At 35.1% G+C, this 20,001-nt stretch overlaps 1 protein-coding gene across 8 annotated transcripts in view; it reads right to left on the reverse strand.

Moving 5' to 3' along the window:
- The window catches only part of TEX55 (testis expressed 55), a 31,482-nt gene that overhangs the window by 10,185 nt on the left and 1,296 nt on the right, over window positions 1–20,001 (reverse strand). The window contains exons 2-5 of one of the 8 annotated variants that reach the window (XM_072964644.1): window positions 19,428–19,574; window positions 17,705–17,767; window positions 3,204–3,292; window positions 1,012–1,030 (exon numbers count right to left, since the gene is read on the reverse strand). In XM_072964644.1, coding sequence (XP_072820745.1) covers window positions 3,236–3,292; window positions 17,705–17,767; window positions 19,428–19,574 — 267 coding nt within the window. In that variant the 3' untranslated portion in view covers window positions 1,012–1,030; window positions 3,204–3,235. Of the gene's footprint in view, window positions 1–1,011; window positions 1,031–2,428; window positions 2,636–3,203; window positions 3,293–6,397; window positions 7,308–17,704; window positions 17,768–19,427; window positions 19,575–20,001 lie in introns of those variants that run through there. The other 7 variants (XM_072964647.1, XM_072964633.1, XM_072964631.1 and 4 more) reach the window with 7 other exon arrangements.

The raw sequence follows: 20,001 nt of genomic DNA on the forward strand, positions 1-20,001 counted from the left end.
CCCTCAGTCACTCAGCAGCAGTCGACAGAGCTGATGGCTCCATCCTTCTGGTACTGCTTTCCTCTTCTGGATTCCATTATCCCATCTTTACTCTGTGCTTCTACTCTCTGGTTGTTCCTTCTCAGTTCCCATCGCTGTCTCTCCCCATCCGTGGCCTGACCAATTACACAGAAGACTCCAGGGCTCAGGTCCAGTTCCCAGCTCGGAATCTAGCTCTGAAACGGCACTTCCGTTGGGAGTCAGCCCCCACAACCGTCATTCATGCTCGCTACTTCCTGGTAGGAAGTTCAAAAGAGATAAAGTGTCTCTGTCTGGATTTAATGGTAATAGTAAGAATTCTAGACCTTTGCCTCCTTACAAATACAGCTGTATTTCCTTTCTTTTCCCCCGGAAACACTTCTTTCTTTCCCTGGCCATCAGCTTTTGAAGAACAGTGAATTCGTCGTGGCCTCTCTTAATTTGATATTTACTAAGTATATAGGCTTTTGGTTTTTTAAAGTTTTTGTTTATTTTATTAGACTTTGGGGAAAGAAGTTTCTGTATGCAATTTAAAGCTACCCTCTTAATCAGAACTGTTCTGAGAGCTTTTAAGACAATAAATCAGACTTTGTTGTTCCTCAGTTTAAGAGTCCAGTGGTTCTCTTTGCACTCAGCATAAGGTCCAAACTCCTCACCATGACTTTCAAGTTGCCATGTATTCTTCTTCAACTTCCTGAGGTACTACTTGCACCCTATGTATGTATGCCCTGACCACAGGGCCTTTGCCCTTGCTATTCCTGTTAGTGGAAATCCATTTCTCTTGGTGGTTTCCAGGGCTGACTCCTTATCATCCTTCAAGTGCAGATCAGCTCTTGCTTCCTCTGAGAAGACTTTCCTTATGTCCCTCCCTAAAGGACTCTGCCCTCTCCACACCAGTTACTTTCTCTCATATAATCATGTTTTATTTCCTTTGAAAAATACTCACACTTGGATATTACCTTGTTTATTTATTTGTTGTCTTTCTTCTGCTGCTCTTGCTTCTTCACCAAAACTAGAATAGTTTCAAATGAATGAATGAATTTCTGATTTGAGAGGTTTAGGGTAAGTTAGATCTACTCAGTCCTGGTGGTTGGGGGTGGAGGTGGGGTCAGGAAATTATTGCATTAAATAGTGCTTGGGAAGAGCCACACGTGTGTGACCAAAGTGTCAATTACAGGAAGGTATCTGCATTTCTTTAAGTATTGTCCTAAATTGTTCTCTGCCTTAAAAACAACATTCATTGTTCTATTCTGATTACCAAATGAATGTATATTCATCATAGAAAATAAAAATCACTGTACTTCCTTACTCAGTGATAAACCCAAGAAGCATTTTGGTGTAGAATCATCCCTTTAAGAGCTATTTGAGGTATGATTACGTGTCAGGTACAGTACTAACAAGAATGAAACAGACAAAATCCTTACCCTTATGGCATTTTCAATCTTTCTTTTTTGCATTTCCTCCCAAGTAATTGGGATCATACTTACAGTCTTCTACACCAGTTATTTTGACTTACAATACAGTGCAGACATTCCCCTATGGAACTTTTCTTCAGCATCATTTTAATGGATGTATTGTATCCCACCGTGTGACTATCCTATTATGTACTTATTAAATCCTTCAGGTTGAAAATTCAGATTTTTCAGTTTTTCGTATTATAAATAATGCTGTGGAGAATATTCTTGTACAGAAAATTTTAAGCACAACTCATTATTTTCTTCATACAAATTCCTAGAATTAGAATTTCTGACTAAAAGGCATGTTCATTCTAAGGTTTTTGGATTTGTATTATCATGTTGCATTCCAGAGTGGCTGTAAAATGTATAGCCCCCACAGCAGTGTGAGAAAGTGCCCATTTCTCTGCACTTTAGGCCAGATTAGGTATCATCTATAAATTTTTGTTTCTAAAAATATTGAATGGATGTCTTTTTTTTTTTAAACATCTTTGGCTATTTACATGTTTTCTTCAGTAAGTTTCCCATTTATGTTCTTGGCTCTCTTTTTTGACTGGGGGTATTTGTAATTTTAGGAATTGGTTTGTGGGAACTTACTACATGTTTAGGCTATTGACCTGCCATGTTCATTGCAAATATTACTCTCTATTAATCATTTGCCTTTTTGCTAACATTTTTCATAGATTAAAAAATATTTTGTCAATGATATTAATATTCTTAATAATTTCTGCCTTTGGCATGATGCTTAAAAAGGGCTTTCTAATTTAAGATTTCATATTTTCCTATTCTTTTCTTTCAGCCTGTCTCTTTTCTCTGTTTAACTCTATGTATGTAAATATGTATATAGTTATATATGTATATGTATGTTGTTGTATGATATGGGGTAGATCCAACTGTAGTCATCCAAATAATTAAACAATAATTACAGCAACATTAATGGATGCATAGAATTTCATTGCATGGATATGTCACAATTTATTTGATCAATCTGTGGTTGGACAAAATTATCCCCACTTTTTTCTCATTGTAAACATTTGATACAAAACTTCTCTATAAAATTGTCCAGGGTCAGTGTGATTTCTGGAAGTGTAATTTGACTCCACGCATGACTTCATTGTGGGGTGATTTTGGTGTTGACAAGGTGTGGCTCTGGTGGTAGGCAACTGAAATAGAGTGTAAAGTTCATGAGAAAGGAGGAGTCCTTTGTTACTCACAGCTCCCTGCCCTCCCACGTACCTGCCCACGCTGCGCTCGGGGCTGTCCGAGGCACTGCCCGGAGAGCAACCCCCTGCGCCTCGCTGCCTCTGTGGGTTCTGAGGACAGGAGTCTGCTCCGGTTTATCCATCATTGCTGCCCCAGTTGCTTTCCGTCTTCAGAAATCATAAAAATCTCTGGTTTCTCTCCCTTCTGTTTTGAGTATTAAAATGGGTCTGCTTCTTTTTGAAAATATTTACTTCAATTTTAATGGAATTTGAGGAGGACTGCTTTTGCATTTTCAAAAACATTAAAACACAAAATTAGGCAGATTACTGAACTCTGCCTATTGGAATCCTCTCTGTTCACAATAATAGGCCACACACTACCACTGTCTATCTGGTGTTAGTTTGTTGCAAATTCTGCCACTACTACAAGGAAAAAATAGCTTTTTGAGAGCCTAATAAGGCGCTGGCACACTAATATTGTTTGCCACTCATAAAAACACAATTCTCTCTGTCTGAGTTTTAGCCTTACCATGTTTCCAGTCCAATCATTGGCGTGAAGATTCAAGCACAGCTACACAGCCGTCTGGAACCATACTGGTCCACACCCCGTACACAAAACTAGACACATGTGAGCACAAAAACACCAAGAGACAGTGATGCTTATGTACTCACAACTTCCTATTCACAAGACTAGATAGGTTGGTATCGTGTTAACAAAAAGGCTGATGACATAAGAGCAAAAGAAGGTACGTGGAGGAGACTGGGTAAGTAAAACAGAATGAGTTAGACAAGAAATAATAGGCTTTATCGTGGAAAGCATTTCCCCAAATATACATATATACACATATATATGTCAAATCATTACATTGTACACCTTAAACTTATATATATACACATATGTACGTACACATGTATATATGTACATTTGTATATATACACACATAATATGTATACAGGTATATATCAAATTATTACATTATATGCCTTAAACTTGTATTTCAATAAAGCTGGAAACACATGCACAAACGTACATACACACACATGAAATAACAAGAGGCTAATTTAAAAGAAAATAAAGCGTGTACAAAAGGCCAAAGAGTAAAACTAGGGAATTTGTAAAGAATGTGGGGAACAGGAAGATAATTCTCCTTGAAGGCTCAAGTATTCCAGTTTCTTTTATTTCTGATTCTGTTTCTGTTTCTCCTTCATTTTCCTCTGTTCATACAGTGAACTTAAAAATACTAGTCTCCACATTAATTTTTTAAAATTAATTGACCCATAGACACATAGAATTTATTGACACATAGAATTCATATGCCATGAAAGTCACCCTTTTGAAGGGTACAGTTTAGTGCTTTTTAGGCTGGTCAGAGTTGTGCAACCATCACCACTCTCTAATTTCGAAAGATTTTCGTCACCCTCAAAGGAAACCTCATTCTCATAGCATTTGGTCCCCATTCCCCCTCCCCTGCCCCTGGCAACCACTCATCTGCTCTCTGTCTGTCTCTATGGATTTGCCTCTTCCGGACATTTCACACAAATGGGATCATGTAACATGTGGCCTTTTGTGTCTGGCTTCTTTCACTTCACAGAATGCTTCCAAGGTTTATCCAAGTCATAGTCCTATATCAGTACTTCATTCCTTTTCATTATCAAACAATATTCCATCACATGAGTATACATAACCTTTTTCATTTTTAACTTTTAAAAATTGTGGTAAAAAGCATGATACTTACCATCTTAACTATTTTTAAGGGTGCAGTTCAGTAAAGTATATTCACATTGTTGTATAACAGATCTCCAGACTTTCCCCATTTTGTAAAACTGAAACTCTATACCTATTAAACAACACCCCGTTTTCCGCTCCCCTAGTCCCTGATAACTGCCATTCTACTTTGTCTCTAGGAATGTGACTACTTTAGCTACCTTGTAGAAGTAGAACCATGCAATATTTGTCCTTTTGTGACTGGCTTGTTTCACCTAGCATAATATCCTCAAGCTTCATCCTTGTTGTAGCATGTGTCAGAATTTCATTCCTTTTTAAGGCTGAATAACATTCTATTGCATATGTAAACTATATTTTCAATCCATTCATCTGTCAATTATCACATTTTAAAAATCCATCCATCACTTGATGGGCATTTGTGTATTTTCCACTTTTGTGTTATTATGAACACTGCTCTGCACATTTTTGTGCAAGTTTTTGTACGGCCATATATTTCCAATTGTCTTAAGTATGTAACTAGGTGTGGAAATGCTGGGTGATATGATAATATTTAACTTTTTTAAGAATTGCCAAACTGTATTTCAAAGCAGCTGCACCATTTTACATTCCCACTAGCAGTAGAAATACTCTAATTTCTTCACAGCCTTGTCAACACTTGTTATTATCTGTTTCTTTGATTACAGACATCCTAGTGGGTGTGAAGTGGCATCTCATCATGGTTTTGATTTTTGTTTCCCTAATGATAAATGATGTCATGTTTATTCTTTAAATGGAAGAGGGGAAGGGATATATGCCCAGGAAAAGTGTTCCATTAGCTTTACTTTCTATTATGGTGAGGGTATCAGGGTGGCTGGGGAATGCAGTGAGGGAGGGTCACCAGGATTGCTCAGGTAAAATCTAGCATCAATATTGTAGATAATACTATTAAAAGCACTTCCGTAAGTGCTCTTATATGTTATCATTTAACATTTGAGGCACTCACACGTGTATCTACAGGAATCGCTCCTTCTTGGGGGAATGCCTTCAAGGGAGATCATATCTTCTGATCTCTGCTTGTCCTGACATTGAAGCTTTCATTCCCCATTACATTTTTATTCCAATGTCCATCCATGTCCTCTGTCAGTTTCAGTCTGAAAAGGCTAATTCTGAGATGCCTCTTCCTCTTTGAGTTGACTGCCAGCTCCACCTAGAGTCTTACCTTTCATGTTTACTCCTGGCCCGGACTACTATCTACCACTTAAGGACTGAGAACTGAATATACTTTTCGCTGATTGATTTCTGCACTAGGCAGCCCTTTTAGTAGAGAGCCTGAGTCACCAAGAGTGAGCCAGATCTCCATTTTCTCCCTTCTTTCAATCAAGATCATGTTTCAATCAAAATCACGTTGAGACAGTATCACTGGACCATACCAAGCCCGCCCCTCTGGTCCACCGCCTCATTGTGAAAGGTCAAAATGACAGCTGTGAAATGCACCACAGAATACCAATGAGAAAGGCTGAAGTGGCTGGAGTGGCCAAGTTTGAGGTGTTCTGCTTTTAGAAACATATTAATGCTATCTGGTATTAGAGCTGAAAACCAGTGAACTAAATTTCAGATGTTACTAATAACATTCAAGTTTTTGATCACTAATAATATTGTTGGCCTTTCAATATTTGGATTATTTTATTCAACAAACTGATTAATTATAACTGTAGTCATGTCACTCAGCGTTTTCCCAAAGGTCCACTGCAAATTTATCAGCTTTCACCTAGTTTTGCCAGCCCATAGTCAACAGAAAGGCTGCTTATCTGTGTGGATAACATTTATTGAGTCTGAGCACATGCACATTTGGTGGACAATTGAAGGAAAAACTAAATAAGCTTTGATGTTATAAGCAAAGATTTTAAAAGTATAATGATTAGAAATGGAATTTAGGTGTGAAAAAGGGATTTGTGCACGTGTTCAGACTGAAGCTTAGTGCATTGGAATGCAACCACATAACCACACCAAGTCACCAGTGAAACAATGTCAAGAATCGAGTTTCTTTTAATGTTCAAATAGAAATGAAATGAAAGGTTCAGCTCACAAAAGTAGTATCAGATGATCATCTCAGTTACGATTGCTGGGCAGATACTCTCATACCAGGCAGACCATGTTAAGGCTTTTTGCTTTTAAATACCAGTTGGACTGGTTACACATTCCACACAGTGTAGACACTCTTCAGAGGATAAAGTTAATAAGGAAGTGACATTCTGCCTCTCCCACAGGTGTGTACAGAGTAGTATAACATGTTTGAGTTTTGCTGTAGGTTAAAAATCAGAAGAGAACTGTTCCAAGGAACAGATTAAGTCACAACCACTGGTGTCAGAATATAACAGGCAGGGTCAAAGAGGAAAACAGTAAAAATATGTTGGAGGTGTTAAGAAACAAGAAAAGAGATTTTACAACAATTTTCTTCCATTAAGAGAGAAAAAAAGTGCTGTTATAAACTATTTTCCACATATTTTCTGATTGAAAATTTTATAAACAGCTTTGAGATGTGATAGATTTGTATGCTTTGGGGAATTGCATATAAATTGCTAATATTCTTTTCTTAATCCTCTTTGGGATTTGTGAACTTGTTACTGTTCAGTGCTTTGGAGAAAAAAGTATTGGAATATCAATGCATGGATAAGTATATATGTGTATATTTTTGTATGATTAGCCAGAAGTCTCTATAACTTATGTGAATTTTACAGATACACTCTGTAGATTTTTACTTTAAAAAAAGAACATATTTAGGAAGAGTCACTACCAATGATCATTCAAAAACAATTTTTCAGAATGAGAAGCAGAACACAATGTTGACACTGATATTTGTAAACAATGTTGAGAGAGTCATTCTTTGTAGGAATCATGTTTCTTTCTGTTTTTTATCATTTCCTGTACCTGAGAAGAATGAAAAAGAATTTTTTCCACTTGCCATTTTGATCCACATGGAATTACCATATCTTGTTAAAATATGTAGACATTTAAAATACAAAAGTCCTTGTACTGACTTGGTACAAATAATTTAGACTTTGATAAGTCAAGAATATGTGTTGTAATGTCTAGGAGAGTCATTAAAAGTGTTAGTTATTGTTAGGGCAGTGACCTTATTTTTTATAATATGGTAATTATAGATACATATCATATACATTTATCAAAATCTATAGAATGTATAACACAAAGAGACTTTATGTAAACCATGGACTTTAGTTAATAATGTGTATCAGACTGATCAACTGTAACAAATGTACCACACTAATGCAAGATGGTCATGACAGAGGAAACCAGGGCTGGGAAAATGGGAAAGGGAAAGGAGTAAAGGGGAGCTCACTGTACTTCCGGCTCAATTTTTCTGTAAAGCTAAAACTTTTCTAAAAATAAAGTACATTAATTTTTAAAAATCACCCAAATGTGAAACAAAAAGATTTAAGAGAGTATAACTTCTAAACTAACAGAGAGAAAACTGGAGCAATAAATAAGGCAAAAAGTAGAGTAAAAGAAACAGAACAGACAGGCAGGACAAATAGACAGCATGTGGTAGGACAATTGATTCAAACCCAAATATATCTTTAATACCATCAAATATAAAGGGACTAAATGCTCCAATTAAAAGCTTGTCAAATTTGAATAATGATTAAAAATTATAATATATGCTGTTTTTAAGACAGACATCTAAAACATAAGGCCAGAGTCAAGGAGTTATTTGATGAAGAGAAAGCTTGAAAAAAAAAATGAAGAGAACTTCAGGGATCTGTGGAATAATATAAAAATGTCTAATATAAAGTTAATTTGAGTCTTGAAAAGACAAGAAGGAAAAAAGAATGGAGCAGGAAAATATCTGAAGAAATTCTGGCAAACAACTTCCAAAATTTGGTGGGAGACATAAATTTATAGATTCAAGAGGCTAAGCTAATCCCCAAATAAGTAAGTTCCAATGAGCATCATGATTAAAAACCCCTGGAAACTAAAGAACAAGAGATCATAAAAGCAGCCAGAGAAAAACGACATATTACACAGAGGGGGCTGTCAGTCTGGATGACTGTGGACGTCTCACTAGAAACTAGGAAGACCAGAAAGTAGTGAAACCACATCTTTCAGAGAAAGTGTCTAGGGGTGAGAGGAGAGTCAATTTAACACTGTTAAGAACATTTAATATGCGATCTACCCTCTTAACAAAAATTTAAGTGTACATTACAGGTACAACGAGTGTAGTAGATCTTTAGAGCTTAGTCATCTTGCTTGACTGAAAAGTCAGTAACTTTATATCTACCAAAAATGCCCTACAGGAATGGATGTGTAATACATTTTCAGATAAAGGAAAACTAAGAGTGTTCATTACCAGCAGTCCTGCAACACAATAAATGCTAAAGGATTTGCTTCAGGTTGAAGAGGAATGATTTCAGATAGAAACTTAGAAATTCACAAATGAATGAAGAACATCAAAAATAGAAATCTGGATAGATATAAAAGATTATGTTTTCCTTTTAAGTTCTTTAAAATACATATGAATATTTAAAGCCTTTTAAGATTATACTGTTCTCTTGTGGGGATTTTCACTTATGTAGAAAGTGATACATTTGACAAGTTTAGCGTAAAGGACAATGGATAGGAGTAAAGGGACCAATATGATTATAAGGTTTCCTTTTTTGGTGGAGTGAAACAAATATTAACTTTATACTGTGAGAGATTAGGGATATATATTGCAACCCCTAGAGTAATAACTAAAAATAATAAGTGTAGCTATAAAGTCAATAGACACAAAGTAGAATATTAAAATTATTAAAAGAATCCCAAAGAAGGCAATAAAAGGGCAACAAAGGAATAAAAACCAGAGACAAACAGAAAATGAACAATAAACTGAGAGATCTAAATTCAACCATATTGATAATTAAGTTAAATGTGAATGGTCTAAACCAGAGGTTGGTAAAATTTTCTGAAAAGAGCTGGATAATACGTATTTTAGGAATTGCAGGACATGTACTATCTCCATCACTGCTGCTGAGTCGCCCTTTCCTTTCCCTGTCTTTCACGTTTCCCCTTTTCCTCCTCCTCTTCATCCCCATTTTTTTCTTCTTCCTCCTTCCCCTTCCCTCTCCTCCTTCTCCTTCTTCAACTACTTTAAAAATGTAAATTCTTTCTCAACTTTCAGGCCATCTAAAAAACAGTGGTCTAAGTTTGCCAACTCCTCTTCTAAATGGTTCAATTAAAAAGCAGAGGTTTTTTAGAAAATATTAGAAAGTAAGACCCAAATATGTGGTACCTACAAGGGACATACTTTATAATATAAAATACAGGTGAAAATAAATGGATGAAAAAAGATATACCAAGTAAACTGTAAGATATAAAACCTGGACTGGTTACATTAAAATCCAAAAAAGTAGGCTTCAAGACTAAGAATATTACCAAGGATAAAGACAGACATCTCATAATGATGAAAGAGTCAATTAATCAGGAAGCCATAATGAACATAAATGTTCATGAGCCTAATAACAGTTTTACAATACATAAAGGGAAAATTAACAGAATTAGAGGGAGAGTAGCTAATTTCACAATGATAGTAGAATATTTAAACACCCCTTTCACAGCAATGGAAAGAACTAAACAAAAATGTCAGGAAAGATGTGCAAGATTTGAACAACATTATCAATCTCCTCGATCTAATTGACATTCATAGAACACTACATCAAGAACAACAGAATACATGTTCTTATAAAGTGAACATGATATATTAACCAATATGGACCAACACTGGGCTACAAAGTTTCAATAGCTTGGAAAAGATTGAAATTGTACCCAGCACAACAAAATTAAACTGGAAATCAGTAACAATAACATATATAGAAACCCTTCAAGTATTTGGAAATTAAACAACACACTTCTAAATAAATAGCTGGTCAAAGAAGGAATCTCAAGGGAAGTTAGAAAATATTTTGAATTGAATGATAATAAAGAGATAACATATCAAAATATATGTGATACAACTAAAGCAGTGCCTAGAGGGAAACACATTTTTAAATGTCTACATGAGAAAAGAAGAAAGGTCTAAAATAAATTATCTAAGGTTTTACTTTAAGAAGCTAGGAAAAAAGAGTAAAGTTAACCGAAATTAGGAAGAGGAAAGGAGATAATAAAGATAAGTGCAAAAAGCAATGGAATTGAAAAAATAATAGAGAATATCAACAAAGCCAAACTCTGGTTCTTTGACCAAAGAGCAAAAAAGTGATTAATCTCCAGCTAGATTGATTATGAGAGCGCAACTCACACGAGAGAGACTTGACCTGTTGTTGGCTTTGAAGATGCAGAAAGGAGACTATGAGCCAAGGAATACAGTGGCCACTAGAAATTAGGAGTGGCCCTCAGCTTACAGCCAGCAGGTAATGGGATTTTGGGCCTACAAACACAGAATTGAATTCTGCTGATAATCCCCAAAAGTAGGAAATGAATTCTCCCCTTAGAGCCTCCAGAAAGGTACACAGCCTGGCCTGCCATCACCCTGATTTTAGGATGGGTAGACCTGTATCAAACTTCTGACCCACAGAACTATAAGAAATAAGTGTTGATTTAAGCCACTAAGTTTATAATAATCTGTTATAGCGTCAAAAGAAAATTAAGACAACTCCATACACAAAAAATAACTCCATATGGATCATAGACCTAAGTATTAAAGTGAAGATGTTAAATCTCCTAGAAGAAAACATAGGAGAATACCTTTGCAACTTGTGTTAGAAAAGACTTCTTAGATAGGACTTAAAAGGCAGAAACTCTAAAAAGGAAAAGCTGATGAATTGTATTTTATGAAAATTGAAAGTGTTTGCTCTTTGAAAGACAGTGTAAAGAAAAATCAAAGGAAAACTACATAATGAGAAAAAATATTTGCCATATATTTATCTGATAACAGACTGATCTATCCAGAATACATAAAAAAAACTTACAGCTCAATACAAGAAAACAACAGCCCAACTTAAAAGTGGATAGATGACTTGAACATCCACTTCACAAGAGGAGATATATGAATGGCCAATTATATATGAAAAGCTGTTCAATATTTCTATTTATCACGGAAAGGCACATTAAAACTACAATACTACTAGAATAGCTAAAATAAAAAAGATTGATGAAGCAAAATTTGATGAGAAGAAATGGGTGCTTTCAGGTTTGAGACAGGAAAAGTAGAAGTTATTTCTGGAACATCGTATTATAGCACAACATTATGCAGTGATCAAAGATGACAAGGAGTGTTCAAAGTGCTAGGAGTCACCCTCAAAACATTTCCATTGGCCTCAAACGGGAAAACCTGAGCATCAACAAGAATAAGTGCAAGGGGACTGAAATACACGCAATACATTTAAATCTATGAATTGATAATAATAATAAAAAACATTGGTTTTCTTCAGACAATTCTATGAACGATTTTAATTCTGAAAGCTGGTAAGTAAAGAGAAAGGGTAAAGCATTTATCCTGTTTTCCTATGTAATCTGTTCCTTAGGGTAACCACATAGTTGATGAGATGTATTATGGCTAATAAATGGAAAAAGAATGATGAATTTAGAATACTACCATTTTGCAATCCCTAATGAATTAATGGATCAGGAAATGATCATTAATAACAGCTTATAGCACAAAAAGTCATCAATGGCTGGGTCATTGTGCACCAACTGATGGAGAAAGACAAGAGCATTGTGAAGCAGTCTTTTCAAGACAAAAAGAAATCTGAATTTAAAGAAACCATTAAATATAACTTTGGCAATTTACAGAAAATATAGGGTTCAGAAGATCATGTTAAATGACATCACTGGAAAATAATAAGCAAAACTCAGACTGGGAAACTTCAGGACAAATGAACTGGTTACTTCAATAAAAAATACTGTTGAGGGAGAGAGAGAGAGAGAGGGAAATGAAGGGTGAATCTTTATCTAGGATATTAATCAACCAGTAAAAATGTATGGACCTTATTTTGATCCAGTTAGAAACAACAAAAAGTAGACAACTGGTGAAATACAAACAGTGATTTATTACTTGATATTAAAGGATCACTGAAAATATTTTAGATCATCATAGTACTGTGGTTAGATTTTTTTTAAAGTCCTTATTTTTAAGAGTTACATACTGAAATATTTACAAATGAAATTATAACTGGGATTTGCTTCAAGATAATCTGGGGAGGAAGAATGGGGATAAAGTATATATCAAATAAGATAGGCTATGTGATGACAGTTACTAAATAGGAGGAATGAGCACATGGAGGGTAAATACACTATTCTCTATTTTTGCATATGCTTGAAATGTCTGTCAGTGAAGAACATTTAAAAATAAATAAATATAAAAGGGATCTCCAGGCAAATATTGTGTTCTCTGAAGGGGAAGAGAGGAAAAAAGGGATAGAAGCAATATGTGAAAAAATACTGGCTGAAAATTTTTCAAAACAGATGAAAAGCAATAAAACACAAAGATCTGGAGCTTTTGTTTCTTCTAAGAGTGACCAGATTTCCCTCTTGCATGAAACAACTGAAAAATGGAGAACATCTAAGAAACACTGGTTTCTAAGATAGTGGTATCAGGTAACAAAGGACAGTGCTCTTTGAGAAACAGGAGAGAAATAAAATGAGCCTTATGGTTGCTCCAGCCTACTGTCCGTAAAATTTCCTGGCCTCTCTGTAGGGAAAGTGAACCCAAGAGGAACACTAAAGACCCCTGAGTTAAGGAAATAGAGCTGAGGTCCTGGGGAAACCAAGGCAGTTGTAGTTCATAGGACAGAGTGCCAGAGAGGAGAGAACCTCACAGAAAGAACTCTGGAATCTGCAGAAGATCTCCTTCAAGTAATCCCCTGTGAACAGATCAATGCCTATGTGTGAGGAAACTATCTGAGGTCACGGAAAGAACCAAGCCAGTTCACTGTCAAACTAAAAAGCCTCATGATTCATGGAGCATTGGGCGGGATACTCAAAAGCCTTGCCTCAGTAGTGGGGAATAATTAGCTCTAGATGGAACACTGCTCTGCTTTACTAGAAGAAAATCTTAAAAGCTAAATCAGAAAAGATCACATTGTTTCCAAGTAAAGTAGCTGGGTCCCAAAGTAAAGTCCAAGAATATTTACATGAATACAAAAATATCCAGCACCTACTAAGGTAAGATTCATAATTGCACAAATCAAAAATTACCAGGCATATACTTATTACAATGTTACATGTCAAATTATATCTCAATAAAAAAGTATTAGGCATATGAACAAGCAGGAAAATGAGAAGTTATTATGACTGTATTCTCTATGTTCAAAAAGTAGCGATATTAACATTATAGAAAAGATACAAACTAAACTACTAGGGATGAAAACTACAAAAATTATAATGTATGCAATGAAAAATACACTGGCATGTTATTATTAATGGTAATTTACACACTACAGAAGAAAAAATCAGTAAACTTGAAGACGTAACAATAGAAAATATTCAAAATGATATATGGAAAAGGAAAAAAGAATTTAAAAAAATTAACATCAGAGCATCAGAGAGCTGTGAGACAACTTCAACTGGCCCAACATATGTGTAACTGGAGCTCCCAGAGGAGAGGGCTGGGACAGAAAAATGTTTGAAGAATAGTCGCTGACAAATTTCAAAATATGCTGAAAACCAGAAGCCCACAGTTCTTAGAAGTTCCAAGCAGCACAGAACAAGAAACATGAAGAAAACTACAATAATACCACTTTAAGTGGGACTGTAAACTGATCTAAGTACTTCAGAAAGCTTTTGGGCAGCTGTTGTATAAAGCTGAACTTATGTCAATAACCTATTTCTGGATAGAAGTGCATGCACATGTGCACCACCTGATAAGTACACGAGTGTTCACTGCAGTATTATTTATAACAACCAAAAAAGCTAGAAACAACCCAATGTCTAACATAGAATACAGAAATGAAAAGAAATGAAAAATATGCACAAGATGAAGGAATCTCACAAACATACTATTGCTCAAAAGAAGTCAGCCCCCAAATAGTATTATCTGATTACACTTACATAAAATTTTAAAAAGTCAAACTAATTTAGAAGTCAGAATAGTGATTGTTTTGTGGAAGAGAAAGGGTAGCGATTGGAAACAGGCACCATGTGGGATTCTGAGGAGCTGGTAATTTTCAGTCTTTTAATCTGGCTGGTGGTTTCATGGCTCTATTTCATCAGTGATAATTAGTCAAGTTGTACAGTTTGATGTGTGTAATTTTCTGTATGTATGTTTATAAAATTTAAAAATGAAAATAAATATATTTCACCACATTAACAGAAGGGAGAAAAATCATACAATCATCCCAATAGATATAGAAGAATAATCTGATAAACTTTAATAATTCATAATAAAAACTCTCAGAAAACAAACTAGATAAGAACTTCCCTAATATGATTAATAGTATTCATAAAACACAGCAAACACTTATACTTAATGATTAAATAGGACCTTTTTTTTTTAAGCTTGAGAGCCAGCAAGGTGAACCACTGTAGCTACTTCTATTCAGCATTAACTCTACTGGTGATCCCTAACCAGTGTACTGTATCAGCCAGTGTTCCAACAGGAGATGGATGGCACTTTCAAAATAGAAAAAATTCAATGGGAGTTTATTTTAAAAAGGGGTTATTTAAAAATAATTAGGCATAAGGTAGTCACAGGAGATAATGCAATAATCCAGAGCTGGTAAAAGTAGAACTAACCTTAGGAGTGAAGGTCAAGAGGCAGGGAAATTACTATAATCCAGAAGTGAAGATTTATGTGAAGTAAGATGCCTTAAGAGAAGCAGTGACTTCCAGACAACTCGAGACAGACAGATTATGGAGAAAAGGACAGGGAAATAAAACTGACCCCATCCTCTTTCCTCCTTCCAGGCTTCCTCCAGGGTTTCCCACTGGCTTAACCCAACTGGGAGTCAGAAGAAATAGAACTTACTGATCTAGTCCAGATTAGTTTCTTTGCAGGATAAGGAAGAGGGGAAGGTGGATCCAAAGGGGCAAAGAGAAGATACATATAATGTATGTGACAAAAGGAAAGAAAAGTATAAGGTTTGGAAAGGTCAAATAAAATTGTCACTATTTGTAAATGATATGATTATATATGCAGAAACACTCAAAGTATCTACAAATGCATAATTAGAATTAATAAATTGAGTTTAATAAGGTTACTGCATATAAGATCAACAAAAATGAGCTTCATTTCTATATGCTAGAAATTAGAGCCTGAAATTCTGTAAGTTTCTATTTATAATAGCATCAAAATTATAAAATACCTAGGAATAGGTCTATCAAAAGATATATAAAACCTTTATGCAAATGACAACTGTACTGGAAGAAATTAAATACCTAGATAAATGGAGAGAATAAAACTCATTGTTTTAAGCTGTCACTTCTCCCCAAATTGATCAGCAGAGCCAATGTAATCCCAATAAGAATCCCATCAATGTGTGCTAGCGTGTGTGTGTGTGTGTGTGTGTGTGTGTGTGTGTGTAACTTGACAAATAATTCTAAATACTGATATGCAAAGCAGAGGCTTAAGGACATCCAAGATATTTTAAAAGAAGAATAAAATGTAGGGATTTGCTCTGTTAGATATTAACACTTATTATAAGGAATTCTAACTAAGAAATTCTTGTAGTGGAGCAAAGATCGGCAAATATACTATAGGAATCAAATAAAGAGTACTGTCTGTTTATATAAGGTGCTTGGTTAATTGGATGTCTGCTTGGAAGAAAATGAAACTCGACCCCACCTCACATCCTACACAAAATCAATTCCAGACTGATTGGATATAAACATAAAAGACAAAAAACAAATAAAATTAAAAACAAACAAACAAACAAAAAAACCCTTCACAAACAAGATAATACAGGGACTATGGTCAGGAGATTGGACTAAGGAGAGACTTCTAAAATAGGACACCTGAAGGACTAATCAGAAATAAAAAGGTTATTAAATCTGACTAAATAAAAATTAAGAATTTCTGTTCATTAAAAATACCTTTAAGAGATGAAACAGGAAGGCAGAGAGGGGGAGATAATACGTGCAACAAATAAGTCAACAAAGAGCTCAAAGCCAGAATATATAGAAAACTGTTACAAACGAATAAAAAAAGACAATACAATAGAAAAAAAGTATTTCCAAATGGCCAAAAACAAATGAAAAAGTATGCAACTGCCTCAGTACTCAGGAAAAACAAGTTCTATCTGCAATGATTGATTACTATTCATCCATTGAAATGCTGAAAAGACTGATAACACTAAGTGTTGGATGTAAGCAGTAAGGACGTAAGACAACCAGGACTCTAACATACCCTGCTTACTGGTGGGAGTGTGTACAATTGCTTTGGAAAATCTTTTGAAATAATCTACTAGAGCTGAGCAAACACATACCCTACGATCCAGCAACCACTATTGCGGGTGTTTACCCAAGAGAAATATGTGTATATGTGTACCAACAGACAAGCACATGAAAGTTTCCAGGAAAAATTTTTATAATAGCTCTAAGCTGGAAATAGCCTGAATGTCCACATCCAACTAAAATGGATAAATTGTGGCATTGCGTCCAATGAATACTACAACAGTAATGAAAATAAATGAACCACAGTCACACACAACAGCATGGATTAATCTCACAGACATAACTTTGAGCAAAACAATGAACAAATGAATCCCCACTACATGGTTCCCTTTATATAAAGTCTAAAAAGCTGACACGTCTGCACAGATACAGAGAACAAACTAGTGGTTACCAGTGAGGAGCGGGGAGGGACAGTAAAGAGGTGGAGGAGGGGGAGGTTCAAACTAATGGGTGTAAGACAAGCTCAAGGATGTATTGTACAACATGGGGAATATAGCCAAGATTTTGTAAATGGAAAGTAAACTTTAAAAATTGTATAAATATTAAAAATGAAAAGTAAGTTTAAAAAAAATGAAGCAGTTTGGCTGTAGAAGCCATGCTCTTAACCACTAAAACAAACAAAAAAACAAATAAATAAGAACTGACAAGGCTAAACCAAAGTGTTTCATGATTCGTATTTCATAATAAAATTATAAAGAAAAGTGAGAATGTCATTACCATAAAAGTCAGAGTAACAGTCCCTTTGTGGGGAGCAATAACCATGAGAGAAAGAAAGGGAGTTTCTCTGATGCTAGTAATATTTGAATTTTTTTTAACTCGAATGGTAGTTACTGGTATGCTCACTTCATGGTAATTCACTGAGTTGTCCATGTCCTGTACACTTGTATGTGTGCTATATTTCACAATAAACAGAATAAAAAGGTGGTCTTTTTTCTCCTATTCCATACCTGGCAGAGCATAAAATTCAGGGGGTCCTCTGGCCTTTCGTAGACTAAAGATTCAGTGATCTGCTGAGAGAGAGAGAGTAACTCATCGCATTATGGTTCTGAGCTTAAGTTCTGCGGTCAGGTTATACCTGAAGCAATCTTTTGCGTTAATCTATCATAGCATGTTAAAGAAAGTCATATCTATCTACAAATTACTTTCTTATTACTGATAGTTTTAGGCAAATTAAGGTAAAATGTGGAGGAATAAAAATTTAGTAATAAGTAGTAATGGATATTTTTCTAGTTTCCAAGATCAAATAGGTAGTGAGAAAGTTTTGGAGAAAGTTTTTGTTTTGAGAATTGTGACTTTAATAGACTGGGAAATCAATAAATTACTTTCTTTGAAAAATAGTCAAAGAAAAAATTGTTGAATACAATTTTTAAAACACTATGATTTTACATAGAACTTTCCTTCTGAGGCATTTGATCCTAAAAGGTGAAAATGATGTTCGGTGTTTATAATAATAAATGAGAAAGCATATAAAAAAAACTACAGGGACTCACTTCCAAACTTTTTTGTTGTTGTTGAATAACTCAAAATACTATCATAAAGTAAGCAGAATTTTCATTAAAGACATTTATAATTAATTTTTCTTATAACAATGTTCAATAAATAAGCATTATTTTTTCTTGACAGACGAGGAAAATTACTTACAGAATGATTAGAATTCTACTTTCTACAACTTCAACCCTTCAGTTTAATAATTAGTAGTTCTTTGATTAAAGCTAGGAAACCCAGCCACTAACATTGTCCCACAAAAGGACATTTTAAGAAAAAAGGGCACAGAGCAGGCTTAATAAAGTCAATTCCACTTATCCCCACTTTGTATGAGGAAACTGGGATTCACAGCAGTTAAATAATTTCCCCTAAATCACAAAGATGACAAGTGGCAAAGTTAGATTGGAGCCTTGAGCTAACAGATTATAAAATTTGTGCTCTTTCCTGCTTCTTTACAATTAAAATTTTCCAGTTTAAATGTTTTCATTTGAGATGGGCCATTCTTATTTACAACTTTCTAACCTCAAAGTTACTTCAATGTATATACGTTATTATACAAGTACATGTGCCTTGCTGGGTAATATTAACATAAAAACACACATGTCAGGAAAACAGAAACAAAAACAACCCACAAAACAGCAAAAATTTTATAAATATGGTAATATAATTATATACTGGCCCATGAATGTCATAATTTAAAGAAGTTTCCCACCCTATATCCTGAGGCAATAAAATTTGTAATTTCAAGAATCAGAAGCAAATTTTAACTACTTCTTTTTTCCCCTAAAGAATGTGGTTTCTTAGATGGTCACAAGTTGGTCATCTTCTGAAAGTATTATTTTCCTGCCTGTGAAGTCTTTTTCTCTCCTTTTCAATTGTCAATCTTTTGTCCTCCTTCCTAGTCTGGCTCAAACTTTAACCCTTGGCCAAGTTTTTCCCTAGCAACTAATCTACCAGCTCTCTAATTCCTCTGAAGGACTTCATACTATGGTAACAATCATTTGGTGTTTATCATTTACTATGTATTGATTAATACATCTTAATGCACTTACTGACTTCTCAATGAGATCATATCTCTTTAGCAAAGGCCCTTTCTTGTACCACTGGAAAGCCAGGTCAAAGTTTGTTTTTTACATTATAATTCCTGTAAAGCTCACAATTAAAGAAAGGGATTGAGAGGTTTACCTGGAATATTTGCAGAATGTGGTGTTTCTCCATGTATTGTAGTGCAACGTAATAAGGATCTTCATATATTAGAGGAGGAAACTGCTTCCTATAAGATTTGTTGTATGCCTGAGAACTCCTTCTTTCCTGGATTTCTGAACTATCATCCTGAAATAACAATATCCCCCCAAAGGGTCTTTAATAAATCAAAAATCTCCAGGAAGTTTTGTTGTCATTGTTGCTCTGATCAGTGGAAGCTGATACTGATGGGATCTGAACACCAGGAATTGGAGTAAAGGCACATTATTATGAGAGACCTGGTTGATCTAATGCACCCCAAGTCCTGGGAGGTACCTTAGACATCTCCAAGCTACTTCAAATACTTTCCCCTTCACAGAGATCTCCAATTGACTCCAAATTCCTTTCCTTTAGTAGAAGCCCAGAGAGGGGAAATGACTTAGTGTCCCAGTGTTAGCAGCAGGACCAGGACTTGAAACCCAGTCTCCTGAATCCTGGTTCATTGATCCTTCCTGAATTGCCTTACTTAGCGTAGCAGAGAAGGCAACACATCTCATTATTTCCCACCCTTCTCCTG

This window comes from Vicugna pacos, chromosome 1, assembly GCF_048564905.1.
Source record: "Vicugna pacos chromosome 1, VicPac4, whole genome shotgun sequence".
NCBI lineage: Eukaryota > Metazoa > Chordata > Mammalia > Artiodactyla > Camelidae > Vicugna > Vicugna pacos.